Source organism: Salmo trutta, chromosome 38 (genome assembly GCF_901001165.1).
Source record: "Salmo trutta chromosome 38, fSalTru1.1, whole genome shotgun sequence".
NCBI classification, from domain to species: domain Eukaryota; kingdom Metazoa; phylum Chordata; class Actinopteri; order Salmoniformes; family Salmonidae; genus Salmo; species Salmo trutta.
This window is the reverse complement of record NC_042994.1, coordinates 17,483,272-17,497,574: the sequence shown is the minus strand read 5'-3', so window position 1 is coordinate 17,497,574 and position 14,303 is coordinate 17,483,272. Positions and strand designations below refer to the sequence as shown.

At 42.8% G+C, this 14,303-nt stretch overlaps 2 protein-coding genes across 2 annotated transcripts in view; one reads left to right on the top strand and one right to left on the bottom strand.

Annotated features, from left to right (window-relative positions):
• LOC115178802 (ERO1-like protein beta) overlaps nt 1-3,210 on the bottom strand; it is a 31,042-nt gene extending 27,832 nt beyond the window's left edge. Inside the window, exon 1 of the mRNA XM_029740128.1 lies at nt 2,670-3,210. Coding sequence (XP_029595988.1) covers nt 2,670-2,840 — 171 coding nt within the window. The 5' untranslated portion in view covers nt 2,841-3,210. The remainder of the gene's footprint in view (nt 1-2,669) is intronic.
• A 7,404-nt stretch (nt 3,211-10,614) lies between these two features.
• btbd3a (BTB (POZ) domain containing 3a) lies at nt 10,615-14,248 on the top strand. Its single transcript, XM_029740243.1, has 4 exons — nt 10,615-11,357; nt 11,556-11,646; nt 11,962-12,080; nt 12,295-14,248. Exons 1-4 carry the CDS (start codon nt 11,209-11,211, stop codon nt 13,325-13,327), a joined length of 1,392 nt encoding a protein of 463 aa, XP_029596103.1. The 5' UTR covers nt 10,615-11,208; the 3' UTR covers nt 13,328-14,248.
• The last annotated feature ends 55 nt before the right edge of the window (nt 14,249-14,303 follow it).

Sequence of the window (14,303 nt, the reverse complement as noted above, 5' to 3'; positions counted from 1 at the left end):
GAGAGCTTTTCAGTGATAAACACAATTAATACTAACAGTACAGATGCACAGCACGGCTCTGTTCAACAGTGGGAAGGACCCGCCACACAAGCCTAGCCTACATCAGCTGGTGAGCTGTGGGGGAAAAAGCGATGAGTGTGGGCAGGTTAGGCAAACAGGCTCTGCTCAAGCGTCGCCGCCGATTATACACATCATGCAGGTGACTCTTTTGCTTCCCTGTAGCTAACCAGTCACCGCCAGATACCCTTTGCCTCGTTAAGAAACACAAGCTGCTTTACGAAATTAAAAACAATAGCAGCATAAGTTTATCAGTAAAACAAGCAGCATTGGCAGGCCGTATTTTACATTCATAAAGCATATCACGGGCCATTTTAAAACTAGGCTACTTGCAGACCGGACCGTTAACCATGCGTTTAGGCTACACCTTGTTGGGATAATGCTCTGCTCGGAAGCAACGCTGACTCGTCAAAGTGGCTATCGGAAGGTCTAATTAGGCCCTACACCCTCCATAATATTCCCTCCCTCAGCTTTGGGACACTTTGGTGCAAATGGAGGGCCGGGGACGAGGGGAAGATATGGGATTCAGTCAAAAAAAAGAGAGAGGGGGAGACAGAGAAAGGGACAGAAACGAGGGCAAAAGCTGGCCTGCAAATCTTAACTTCCTCTTACACATATTTAGCCTGATATAAAACTGCCACATACTCTTTCAAATCAGACACTTTCAGACATGAGAGCTGGAAGCCAGATAAAAGACCACTTCCTGACACTCGCACAACACAAAACACTTAAGCAACATGACAACGTTCATCTCAGCTGCAGGTTGAGGTTGTTGACCTGAATTTGGTTACCAAAACGTTTGCCATTCTCCCTCCACCTTTCCCTTTTCATACATCTGATACCTGCGGACAAACGGCTTTATTCTCCCATGCATAATGAAACAGACAGCTGCTTTGTGAAAGAAAGACTGCGTTGCTCTGGTCCAGCAGACACCCAAGCCTTTCCACTCTCTCTCATCATGAAGTATTCAGGTTTAGACCCAATCAAAGCAAATGGCGTCATAGAAAATATTTTAGTATATAAACTCGTTTCATGAGTATATTGTAATTGCAGCCATATGAAAAGGTATGTGTGTCATTGTCAACAGACAAAGCAGAGACATACGGTATTTTATAATAACAAGTTGCACAAGACTGCATGTTGCAAGAATTCTATGAAATTAAGTTCTTAGCACTGTGTAGACCATTCAGTCACTTTCACATCAGTGGTTGTGTGTCATGATGTGGAGAAAACTGAGTAGCCTATCTAACCAGCTGTTACTGACAATTAGTTTCACAAACTGGCTACAAGCAGCAGAAAGACATTTCTCTTTCAGTTGATTCTGTGTCATTGTGACAATATTCCAGAAATGTAGCCAACACTAGCATATAGCCCACAGATGGAAACAACCACATATCTGACCTCTGAGTGTAGCTGTCCAGAAAACGTGATGTGAAGCAGTGAAGCCGTCCATAAGTAACAAAGTCTTCTGAGCATGCCGGATGAATTCAAAACCTTTGAGTGGTTTCCCTTGTTGTTTATTAAAAATATATTTTAATTTTCCTATTTCTCTGAGGAGCTGCTATCTTTAAATTACAATACTAAGACCAGCCTTATGAGAATATCTCTGTCTTTTATGTCCCTAAAGGGACTGCTGAAGCCTACTTCAACGGACAGGTGAGAGTTTGCCAGAGTTGATAGGATGACTCTGACCTAACCTGGGGATGAGCTGTCATTTCAGACCACTTATTTTCCTCGTGCATAATTCTCCAGGCCTCGCCTCCAAACAAGATATGTCAGCAGCTGTCAAACTTAGTCCCGCCTCTATACTTGACATTTGTAGTCTTCACTTCGGTTCAAGGACATTTAAAGCAAGTATTACTCACGGAAGAGAAGACTACATCTCCCACAAACGAATTGGAAGGAACCTTTACTATGGCCAATCAGACGACACCACGTCTCGGTCTTCTCATATTACAATTTGTTAGAACGAAATAATAAAGGCACGTGCCACAGTACAAAAAACATACAGACACTTTTTTGATTCGGATTGCAGTATGTGAGTCAAGTCAGCCGTCGATCACAACCACTCATCTCAGTAGCTAACTTCTTTCAAAAGTTGGCATGAATGACAAACATCAAGAAAACACACACAGCAATTTAACATTGCACGACATAGGCCTACAAACACATTTGTGAGACTGGAAGTTGCAGATTTGGTGAATTAAGATCAGATATTCGCATGATAAGGGAAAGTTCGATTATGACAGGGGTGTTGGGATGCGCACAAGTGTGAAATTACACTGTACAGCAATAACAAACACTCATGTTGAATTCAGGAAATAGCTGGCTACGAGTATCTTTAACCACCCATTTTAATAATTATTTTGACAAGTCAGTGTGTATCGATGTGCAAGGCAAAATAAACCACATGATTAATTTATACATATTATGCCCTACTGTCCATAAAGTTGGATAAGGCAATGGTAGGGCGCGAGCAAGCTATGCGGGTATAATGACGTCAAATTAACATGACAGTAGAAAACACTAGAATAATGTTCCTCCAGCGCAGCCATTTAACCTTCCTAAACGGACATTGATATTGCAATATATTGTAAGTTGAATGTACTTACGTGACAAAAACATCTTTGGTCTTGACTGTCAGGAGCATCTTCTTTGGAAGAATATTGGTTGTTGTACGTTTCGGTTTTGACTCTGTTGTGAAACCAAACCAGAACAAAGTCCCCAAATAACAACCACAACAAAACCAGAAGTCCTCCGGATTGTATCACGTTTTTTATCATCACTGATGCAAATTCAACGCTCCACGAAAGACAAAAACAAAGAACAGTTTTGAAATGTAGATGTCTAGTTGGCAGGCTAGCTAATGATGTGCTACTAGCTAGCTAGTGGTGCGCACTAGCAAGAACAACAGCGGAGAAAAGCTTGTCGTAATGAAACTGCTGGATAAATGAAAGACTCCCAACCAAAGCTGACAGCTGTACGACTGTATCCTCAGAAGTAACTTGTGAAAATGTATTTAGTATCATCAGTAGTCGTTATAAATAATACTCAAAAAACCGAAAATACCAAGTTTTGCCATGAAAAAAAACACAGTTCTCGAGCCAAGACGATTGAAAAAAATAAATCGGCTACGGAAAGCAAAGAGGTACAGTGAAAATGTTTTTACTGCGTGTTTTACATCCTGTGTGAATGGGAAACGCATTCATGTGACTTGCTATAATAGCCTAATGAAAATACACTGTAATTTGTGGCAGTGTCATTTCTGCAGCCCTAGCTGATGTATTGTCTGCATAGGCTTTTATTTTTACATAATTTTTAAATATTTTTTTTCTCTAGTTAGGTTTTCCTTAGGCCCTAAGCTTTAAAACATTGTGTGTGATGATTTGCACTGAGTTGGAGGAGGCTGGCCAAAGAGACAATCTCGAGATCTCTGCATCAGACCCTCTTGGGGAAAAGCTGATTGGCTGCAAGTCTGTTTGGTGAAAGGAGGAAGATGCTGATCCCTCCTCAGAGAGTGGAGACTCTTCCTGGTCCTTTGCCATTTTTCCGAGGTGTGAGTAAGGAGGTCATCACTCTGAAGGAAGAAGGAGTTCCTGTAGAGCGACCTACAGCACTATGGGGAGGAAGGACTCCAGCAGAAGCCAGTCCAGGTCAGCCTCCTCCTGTCCAACCAGCTCGTCACAGAGGACACTCTGCTTGAGGCTGAAGTGGCTGAAGTGGAGGACCACGGTGATGCAGATGAAAAGGAGATTGACTTAAAGCTCTCGGGCTGCGAGGCTTTCTCCACTGCAAAGCCAAAGTTCTCTGCCTGGAAGAGGTTCCGCAACTACCCGAGGAAGAAGATGAGATCTTCCTCAGAGCAGACCCCCAAAGTGGAGAACCTGGAGCAGGACAGGCTGCTGGATGCCCTACTGGCAGTTGTTTAAACTGTTCTGCAAGAGCAAATAAAATACCATTCTATTTTTCCTGGCACATATTAATAATAAAAATTAAGAAATTGGAATTACCTCGTGTTTCTTTGACATTAGTTAAGATAAGACATAGATACAGTAGTTAAGTTATAGAGTTCAGCAGGTATTTATCACACACAAACCATAAAAGGAAAAACCAACACAAAAAAATATATAAAAGAAAAACCAAGGAGGCAGAGATTCAAAAAATATAAAATTCCATACTCAATTACTAACTAGCTTCAGATACCCATAGGCTTCCAGTCATTGCGCTAACAATAGTTAGTTAGCATTGACTCAGGAAACAGACCTCTAACTTCATTCATACTGGAAACAGAGACATACAAATGGTATTCACGAGTTCATCTGACTCTTGGGAACGAGATTCAGGGCATCATTGCCAAAATCCTGAAGTTCGAAACCCCGTTGATCACATTGTTGCTACTACCCTAAGCCGTGGACTCCAGGCTTCTCCCCCAAGTGTCCTCGCACACCAAGCCCAAAACATATACAGATCATGCTTGCCCAATGCCATGTGAGACCACTGGAGTGATCACTGCTGCCACCAGTGTAGCGGGATAAAGTGAGACTGCCACAGGGACTCGGAGAGTGGCTCCTACGATGCAGAGGCATGCACCGAATGGACTGTGCCACAGAAGCTCTGGGCAGAGGCAGTGTTGTGTTCGAGACCGATTCAAGACCAAGACCGGAGCAAATCATGTCCGAGTCAAGCCCAGTCCAATTCAAGACCATGATTGTCATTTTGTCAAATCACCACCATAATAAGAGTTCAACATGTCCAGTATTTCTGTCTTCATATTTCAGAACAACATATGGATTCTTTATACATTCAGAAGTTACAAAATGCATGCTGAGGGAATAGAGCCACTCAATAAATTATTACTAACTCAAACACAGTGGGGAACAATGGGCCTTCTATGCCTTCAGAGAAGGGCTAAGGATTTATAAAATAATGATTATAATAATGATAATTATATTATTATTTTCAATGATGCTTTGATTTAATCTCTTCAGTTTTTGTAGGACAGGAAAGAGTTGAGAGAGAGAATCAGGATTTTTCTTTGCTGGTCTTAAATCTAGCTACCTAAGTCAGCCATTGGCTACGCCATCAGGAGCTAGATAAAGGCATCTGCCATTTAACTGTATTAGAGCAACATTTTGTAGTGACAGTGGAATCAACCAATCACATATTGACTGGGACTGTTTTGTGGGACCATTTTTACAAAATAGTTTGGAAACTTCAGCCTTCTTGAAGGCCAACAGGTCACTGCACAAAAGCAAGTAGTAGTTTTCCAGCGGTCTAGCTAGCTAGCTTTTGTTGCCGTCTAGTTTGCAGTGGCAGCAGCAGGTGTTATCAAAGAGGATGTTGTTTCTAATTTGTTAGCCCCCCCTTTTCAAGAATAACTTTCAACAAGAAGTTAAGTTTAAAATGATCATTGATGTTGTTAGCCATCTCTTTGAAAATAACTTATGTGATGCATTGTTGCATTTAAAGTGAAATGCGGAACTGACAGCATTTTAGCAACATGACATTTTCTTAAAATCTCTTCATACAGTGCATTCAGAAAGTATTCAAACCCCTTGACTTTTTCCACATTTTGTTACGTTACAGCCTTATTATAAAATGGATTAAATAGTTTTTGGCCCCTCATCAATCTACACACAATACCCCCAAATTCCAAAGCAAAAACAGGTGTTTTGAATTTTTTGCAAATTTATAAAAAATACAAAACTGAAATATCACATTTATATACAGTGCCAGTCAAAAGTTTGGAGACAAGTTTAGTTTCATCAGACCAGAGAATCTTGTTTCTCCTGGTTGATTGGTGGAATGCTGAAGAGATGGTTGTCCTTCTGGAAGGTTTTTCTCCACAGAGGAACTCTGGAGCTCTGTCAGAGTAACCATCGGGTTCTTGGTCTCCTCCCTGACCAAGGCCCTTCTCCCGATTGCTCAGTTTGGCCAGGAGGCCAGCTCTAGGAAGAGTCTTGGTACTTCCAAACTTCTTCCATTTAAGAATGATGGAGGCCACTGTGTTCTTGGGGACCTTCAATGCTGCAGAATTTATTTGGTGCCCTTACCCAGATGTGTCTCAACACAATCCTATATTGGAGCTCTACGGACAATTCCTTCAACCTCATGGCTTGGTTTTTGCTCTAATATGCACTGTCAACTGTGGGATGATATATACAGATGTGTGCCTTTCTAAATCATGTCCTATCAATGTAATTTACCACAGGTGGACTCCAATCAAGTTGTAAAAACATCTCAAGGATGATCAATTGAAACGGAATGCATCTGAGCTCAATTTCGAGTCTAATAGCAAAGGGTCTGAATACTTATGTAAAAAAGGTATCTTTTTGTATTTAATCAATTTTAGAATAAGGCTGTAACATAACAAACTGTGGGCAAAGTCAAAGGGTCTGAATACTTTCCGAATGCACTGTATATACCCCCAGGAAGAATAGGACATCAATTCTGAACAGCGACCACTTAGATATGGTAATTTTCATGTTTTCATAAATTCTTATAATGTTTGGGAATTACATATACTAGGGCATTTGTGAAAATTCTATAGCAATATAGAGTGGGAACGTGGCCATGCATTTGGGCAATAGGCACTGCAGTAAATAAAACCGAATAAAAACATCTGTCTTGTCCAGGACTGGAGTCTACACAGACGGTGCACTATTGCCAATCAGAGCTACAGTAGACCTTTCTACAAACAAGCCATTTGCCACATGGGCCTGCCATCATTCATTTTGAACTGGACTGTGTGTTTATAGGCAGTTGCAACAGTGTGACTTTAGATAATTAGAATACATTTGCCAGAAGCCACAAATTACACCTGAATGGATTTCTGCAAATATGTAAATACCATGGGAGTCCTCTTACATTTGGGAACTTTACAGTCCTATTGATCAAACAACCATGACAAGGTAGGCTCTCTCTGCCTCAGTTATGCACATCAACAACAAGATCAACAAATAATGCAAGCCAGAGCAAGATGAGCTAAAATCTAACAAAGGAACATTAGATAAACCCTCTCAAACTTTTTCAGCTAGTTGGCCATCAAAATTGCACTGATAAATGATGGAGAACTGTAGCCACCTCATCCTTCTGCAGCTTGCCTGCCAATGCATGCTTGTCCCAACAAAGCACCCAAGCTAACTGGCTATAGTTGGATAGCTTCCTAGCTAGCTACTTCCAGACACAAATGAGAGAACACCTCACTCTGACCCTTTTACTCACCGTAGCAGAGCTGGTTGGGCTGTTTTCATGTTATCTAGAGCGTTCTTGACTAACTATTGCTTTTTTTGCCTATGTTTACTGACCCGGTCATATTCAGCAGGTGTTGCGCATTTGTAAATGCATCAGTTGTTCTGTGCTAAATTGGAGTAGATAGCCAGAGTGAATTTTCAAACGCAGGATATACGCTAATTGTATAACTGTCATTCAAGTTCTTGCTAGCTAACCAAATGACACCTGCATCTCTAGCTGTGTATAGCCACCGAAAAACGATATGAGGGGAAAAAGTCAGTCACTTACCCACTCCTCCAATGGCATGACATCCTCCTAGCAGCTAGCTAGCTTGATACTCCAGCCTATTAGTCACATTATGACTGACTTGTGATCATTGCCCTTGCTAGTTTGATTGTATTGACATTCCCAACCTTAGTTACATTAGTCTGTTTTTGTCCAGAATATTGAGTCAGTGAAAATGAAACTGTGCATCCTGAATGTAGGCAGCAAACCATGTACCAGGCCAGCTGTGATTTACAACCGGATAGCAATATCTACCAAGAAATGTATCGGCTTAGTGTATGTTATGGAACGTTGAGTTAAATAGAACCTATTTTTAAAACCTCTTATAAAGTTGATTTTGTAGCATAAACTGGGAATTTGATATTTTTGAATGATATTATGATTGTCTGTTTGTTTCATATCTGAAAAGTAGTTAAAACGCTGTAAGTACCACTAAACTTTAGATCACCGGTTACTTTGTGTGGTAAAAGTTAAATGTTTTTTTGCAATTGGAAGTAATAGATGTTAATAGAAAAAAAAGTATGCTTAAACCACATCAATGTGATTTGATGGGCCTGTCAGGGCCTGGTTTCCCTGTGGGTGGGCCTCTCCACCCAGGCCCATCCATGTTTCCGCCCCTGATGACAATTGCTCATCACAAATAGACTACTAACCAACATTTCGGACGTAACTTTTTCAATACCTGGTTTGCATAGCCATTGTTGCCTTAGTTAGCATTTACTGGTAGATATCACGAATTGAAACTTCTTTATTGCCCTACCGGCTACCGATGTTAAAACCAGTCGAGAGCTGCACACTTATATTCCGCTGAACTAGACTATGTGAATATATTTCACGTGCTTTGCGATTGTGTAGGCTACTTTGTGCATGATTTCTCTATTGTACTACGTAATTGATAAATCGTATACCTCCACCACACTACTTTGATACGCATCAGTAGGGATTTTTTATTTTATTTTTATTTCACCTTTATTTAACCAGGTAGGCTAGTTGAGAACAAGTTCTCATTTGCAACTGCGACCTGGCCAAGATAAAGCATAGCAATTCGACACATAAAACAACACAGAGTTACACATGGAATAAACAAAACATACAGTCAATAATACAGTAGAACAAAAGAAAACAAAAAGTCTATATACAGTGAGTGCAAATGAGGTAAGTTAAGGCAATAAATAGGCCATGGTGGCAAAGTAATTACAATATAGCAATTAAACACTGGAATGGTAGATGTGCAGAAGATGAATGGGCAAGTAGAGATACTGGGGTGCAAAGGAGCAAGATAAATAAATACAGTATGGGGATGAGGTAGATAGATGGGCTGTTTACAGATGGGCTATGTACAGGTGCAGTGATCTGTGAGCTGCTCTGACAGCTGGTGCTTAAAGCTAGTGAGGGAGATATGAGTATCCAGCTTAAGAGATTTTTGCAGTTCGTTCCAGTCATTGGCAGCAGAGAACTTGAAGGAAAGACGACCAAAGGAAGAATTGGCTTTGGGGGTGACCAGTGAGATATACCTGCTGGAGCGCGTGCTACAAGTGGGTGCTGCTATGGTGACCAGTGAGCTGAGATAAGGTGGGGCTTTACGTAGCAGAGACGTGTAGATAACCTGTAGCCAGTGGGTTTGGCGACGAGTATGAAGCGAGGGCCAACCAACGAGAGCGTACAGATCGCAATGGTGGGTAGTGTATGGGGCTTTGGTGACAAAACGGATGGCACTGTGATAGACTGCATCCAGTTTGTTGAGTAGAGTGTTGCAAGCTATTTTATAGATGACATCACCGAAGTCGAGGATCGGTAGGATGGTCAGTTTTACGAGGGTATGTTTGTCAGCATGAGTGAAGGATGCTTTGTTGCAATATAGGAAGCCGATTCTAGATTTAATTTTGGATTGGAGATGTTTAATGTGAGTCTGGAAGGAGAGTTTACAGTCTAACCAGACACCCAGGTATTTGTGGTTGTCCACGTATTTATTCTAAGTCAGAACCGTCCAGAGTCGTGATGCTGGACGGGCGAGCAGGTGTGGGCAGTGATCGATTGAATTGCATGCATTTCGTTTGACTTGCGTTTAGGAGCAGTTTGAGGCCACGGAAGGAGAGTTAGTTAACACAGTGTCCAAAGAGGGGCCAGAAGTATACAGAATGGTGTCGTCTGTGTAGAGGTGGATCAGAGAATCACCAGCAGCAAGAGCAACATCATTGATGCATACAGAGAAGAGAGTCGGCCCGAGAATTGAACCCTGTGGCACACCCATAGAGACTGCCAGAGGTCCGGACAACAGGCCCCCTAAGAAGTGAGTATAAGCAATGACCACTGAAAAATGTGGGTATATGGCTTTACGGCTCCTGAGTCTAAGGCACTGCATCTCAGTGCTAGAGGTGTCACTACAGACCCTGGTTCGATTCCAGGCTGTTTCACAACCGGCCGTGATTGGGAGTCCCATAGGGCGGCTCACAATTGGCTCAGCGTCCTCCGTTTTAGGGTCTGGCCAGGGTAGGTCGTCATTGTAAATAAGAATTTGTTCTTAACTGACTTGCCTAGTTAAATAAAGGTTAAATAAAAAATAAATATATACCTGCGTATACCCTCCAATTGATGGGTGCGCTGGTATTACGGTGTCCTTTCAGAATCTCGAACCTGTCACAAACTGAAGGCCTATAGGTTCGCCATTGCACATGTCTATAATAGATATAAAGGCTTTTAAGATATGTTTCAAGAAAGGAGTGTATATATTGGGCCTGGCGAAATTATGAGGAGTCACTGTCCGAGACCAAATGTATCCGACACCAAGACAGTCAATATGTGGTCTCGAGAATGAGTACTACAACACTGGGCAGAGGCAGAGGCACATACACTGTCACATTTATTTTGAAATAACTTCAATACCTACACAAATATATTTCAGTGACAATCAGCTTGAATATTGTTCTTCTTTATCAATGTCACAAAAATTAACAATAGTTTGGAAAGGATTCATGTTCAGCATTCTACAAAGAAAAAAACTGGAGTACAGCCCTCCTTCACCCGTAGTGTGGTGGTATGAACTTGTATGACACCTAAACAGTAGTGCCTGGCAGATGTGTATTGTGTACACTCGAGTTGTGTGTAGCAAGCTAGCTAGCTACTTGGATGTGGAAAGGTTTCATACAATCGTCGGGCGCCCACTTTACGATTGGTGATAGGTACTAGACGTCAAATGCGACACTTAAGAGGATAGTTAGCTACCTTTCCCGGTTTTGCCAAATTCAACAAACAAGCGTTCATTAGCCACTTCCTGTATCACATCTGTCCGGTTTTGACCGCAGTACAGCACAGTTAGCTAGCGTTAGCAAACTGGCTACAGGTAGCTATCTAGCTAATACGTCTAAAATTAAGCGAGGATTTAAACAACTTCAATTCTAGAATATAGCTAGATGTTTGTCGTGTGTATTTGTGCATGTATTGTAAGACTACCTTGCGTAGCTAGCGAACTATTTAACGCTAGCTAACGTTCGAACGTTGTTGCAGTGGCTAGCTTTTTTGTCCTTTCCAGTGTCGGCCACGATCGTCACATAAAGGCAATTTAAAAGATTGCCCCCAACAATCGCAGCCTCATCCTGCCATGAGATCACCCTAACAAGAAATAGTGGGGTGAAGATGGCTGCAGAGCTCTTTCCCACCAAGAAGCTGGGCCCAGCATCCTCAACCACCACAGCTGTGCAACAATACCAGCAGCAGAACCGGAATAACAACAACACCATTCCCAGCTGCAACTGGCAAGGGCTCTATCCTACCATCCGAGAGAGGTAGGCGACCCTAGTAAGCAGTAGTTCAACTGGGAATCTAATGCCTTTTGAGGAGAGACGATGTGTACATTTAATACCTTTTAAAATGGCCAAAGAAAACCAATTTCTTGGGTCTACCAGCTCATACATGCAGATACTGAAGTCTGAATGTGATGCCATCGACACTGTTTGCTAATCATATGGCTCATGCTTTCACAGGAATTCAGTCATGTTCAACAATGAGTTGATGGCAGATGTTCACTTTGTCGTTGGCCCCCCAGGAGGGACTCAGCAAGTACCTGGGCACAAGGTAACCAGTCACCTTTAAACCTGTCCAACGTATGTGAGTAATTAACTGAGCAAGACCAAACAAAACATGTACAGACAGATTTATCTGTTGCGTCTGCTAAATGACCAACACGTAAAATAAAATGATATTTCTCCACACCAGCCTCTTTATGCTAAATCCTTTTGCAAATCTCTACATTTATTACATAATTCATGTGTAAATGTATATTCTCTCCAACTTCTGTCCCTTATCCATCCTCCCACCATAACTTGCTCCCTTTTCTTTGCTCCTCTTCTTTTTCTCATGTGACTCCCTATCTTCCATGTTGTCCCTCAGTATGTGCTGGCTGTGGGGAGTTCTGTGTTCCACGCCATGTTTTACGGTGAACTGGCAGAGGACAAGGAAGAGATCCGTATCCCTGATGTGGAGCCTCCCTCGTTCCTAGCCATGCTGAAGTAAGTGGCCGGCGCCTCCTGACGTTTCATTAGATACAGTCCCAGTGTTCATTGTACATTTCAGAATGTCGTATTCAGGTTAGAATGTCTTCCTTTGAATAGTCAGCAGACAATGCAAGGGCATGTGAAATGATAAAGTTAGCCTTCCCATAAATGAGAAGTTGAAGTGACCTTGTCGAGCCTTCATCTGACTCTCCCCACTCTGGTCTGGCAGGTACATCTACTGCGACGAGATCGACCTGTGTGCCGACACGGTCCTGGCTACGCTCTACGCCGCCAAGAAGTACATTGTGCCCCACCTGGCTCGGGCCTGCGTCAACTTCCTGGAGACGAGCCTGAGCGCCAAGAACGCTTGCGTGCTGCTATCCCAGAGCTGCCTGTTTGAGGAGCCCGACTTAATGCAGCGCTGCTGGGAGGTGATCGACGCCCAAGCCGAGCTGGCGCTGCGCTCCGAGGGCTTCACAGACATTGACTCGGTGACCCTGGAGAGTATCCTGCGCCGCGAGACGCTCAACGCCAAGGAGATGGTGGTGTTCGAGGCGGCATTGAGCTGGGCCGAGGCCGAATGCCAGCGCCTGGACCTGACGCCCACCATTGAGAACAAACGGCTGGCGCTGGGCAAGGCCATCTACCTGATCCGCATCCCCACCATGACGTTGGATGACTTCGCCAACGGTGCGGCACAGTCGGGCGTGCTGACGCTCAACGAGACCAACGACATCTTCCTGTGGTACACGGCCGCCAAGAAACCTGAGCTGCTGTTCGCCAGCAAGCCGCGCAAGGGCCTGGCGCCACAGCGTTGCCACCGCTTCCAGTCGTGCGCCTACCGGAGCAACCAGTGGCGCTACCGGGGCCGTTGCGACAGCATCCAGTTCGCTGTGGACAAGCGAGTGTTCATCGCCGGCTTCGGCCTGTACGGCTCCAGCTGCGGCTCAGCAGAGTACAGCGCCAAGATTGAACTCAAGAGGCAGGGCGTGCCGCTGGGCCAGAGCCTCATCAAGTACTTTTCGGACGGCTCCAGCAGCACATTCCCAGTGTGGTTTGAATATCCTGTGCAGATCGAGCCCGACACATTCTACACGGCCAGCGTAGTGCTGGACGGCAACGAGCTCAGCTACTTTGGCCAGGAGGGCATGACTGAGGTGCAGTGTGGCAAGGTCACCTTCCAGTTCCAGTGCTCTTCAGACAGCACCAACGGGACAGGTGTGCAGGGGGGGCAAATCCCTGAGCTCATCTTTTACGCTTGAGGTGTCGAACGTGAGGGAAACGTAACACTCCTTTTCGGTCACAGTAAATGCACCCCTCCGGATGTTCAGAAAGCATCATCTCTTAACTATGGCTTTAAAAGTGTACCTGGTTTGGAGAAAAAAAAATCACATTTATTGTGGTGGTAATTTAGTTCAATATTCAATTGCCTTATGAGTATGTCGGACCTAGTGTAGGACTGGGTTGAAGTGACCAAATATTTTCTTATTTTAAATGAAGGATAGGCATTTGTTCACATTTAACGGTTTACTCATTTGTTTGACTGTTTATGAAGCACAGTTCTCATTTAACAAGATTATTAGTATGTTGTAGGTAGCTTTTTTTTTGTTTTTACTTCAAACATTCCTGTAATTGTTTTAAGGAAAACACTACAACTTCAATATAAGGTATTTCAACCTGTGCAAAAATCGACGTTGATGTAGAGGATACTTGGGGTATAATGAAATATTTTTGTACTTTGTAACTTGATAAATAGTTTAAACATTTTTGATGGTGCAATTTCTAAGATTTTGTATTGTTAACTAATTTTGTGTTGCTAATATTGTTACCTCTCAAAGTTTCCCCTTGGGTTTTCTGTGAGATTAATAAACTGAGAATAGACATCAAACGGAAATGTAAACCTGTGCTGAGGTTTAAGATACTTGAGTATGTTGCTGTCTCAGTGTAGGCCCTTGTATGTATGTATGTATGTATATAGCTAACTTTTGTTTGCACTACTATTGGTCCTCTTTTCAAATGGGACAGCCTTTTTGTATCTTGCTTCCTTGTATACACTTTATTTTTGACCTTGTTTTCTCTGAAAATCAGTATGACGCGTTGCTGTGCTGTGAGTTTGACAGTGTCAATGGACCTATGAATGTGTACTGTTGTTGCATATCAAAAATAAAATGAACCAGTTCTGTAAAATTGTGTGAAGTGTCTTCTTTTAGTATATAAGTATTTTAAAGGGCTCAGACT

Coding starts and splice junctions, on each gene's coding strand:
- btbd3a (XM_029740243.1), top strand. CDS start 11,209: ATGGCTGCAGAGCTCTTTCCCACCAAGAAGCTGGGCCCAGCATCCTCA. Junction 11,358..11,555: donor TATCCTACCATCCGAGAGAG/GTAGGCGACCCT, acceptor ATGCTTTCACAG/GAATTCAGTCATGTTCAACA. Junction 11,647..11,961: donor AGCAAGTACCTGGGCACAAG/GTAACCAGTCAC, acceptor GTTGTCCCTCAG/TATGTGCTGGCTGTGGGGAG.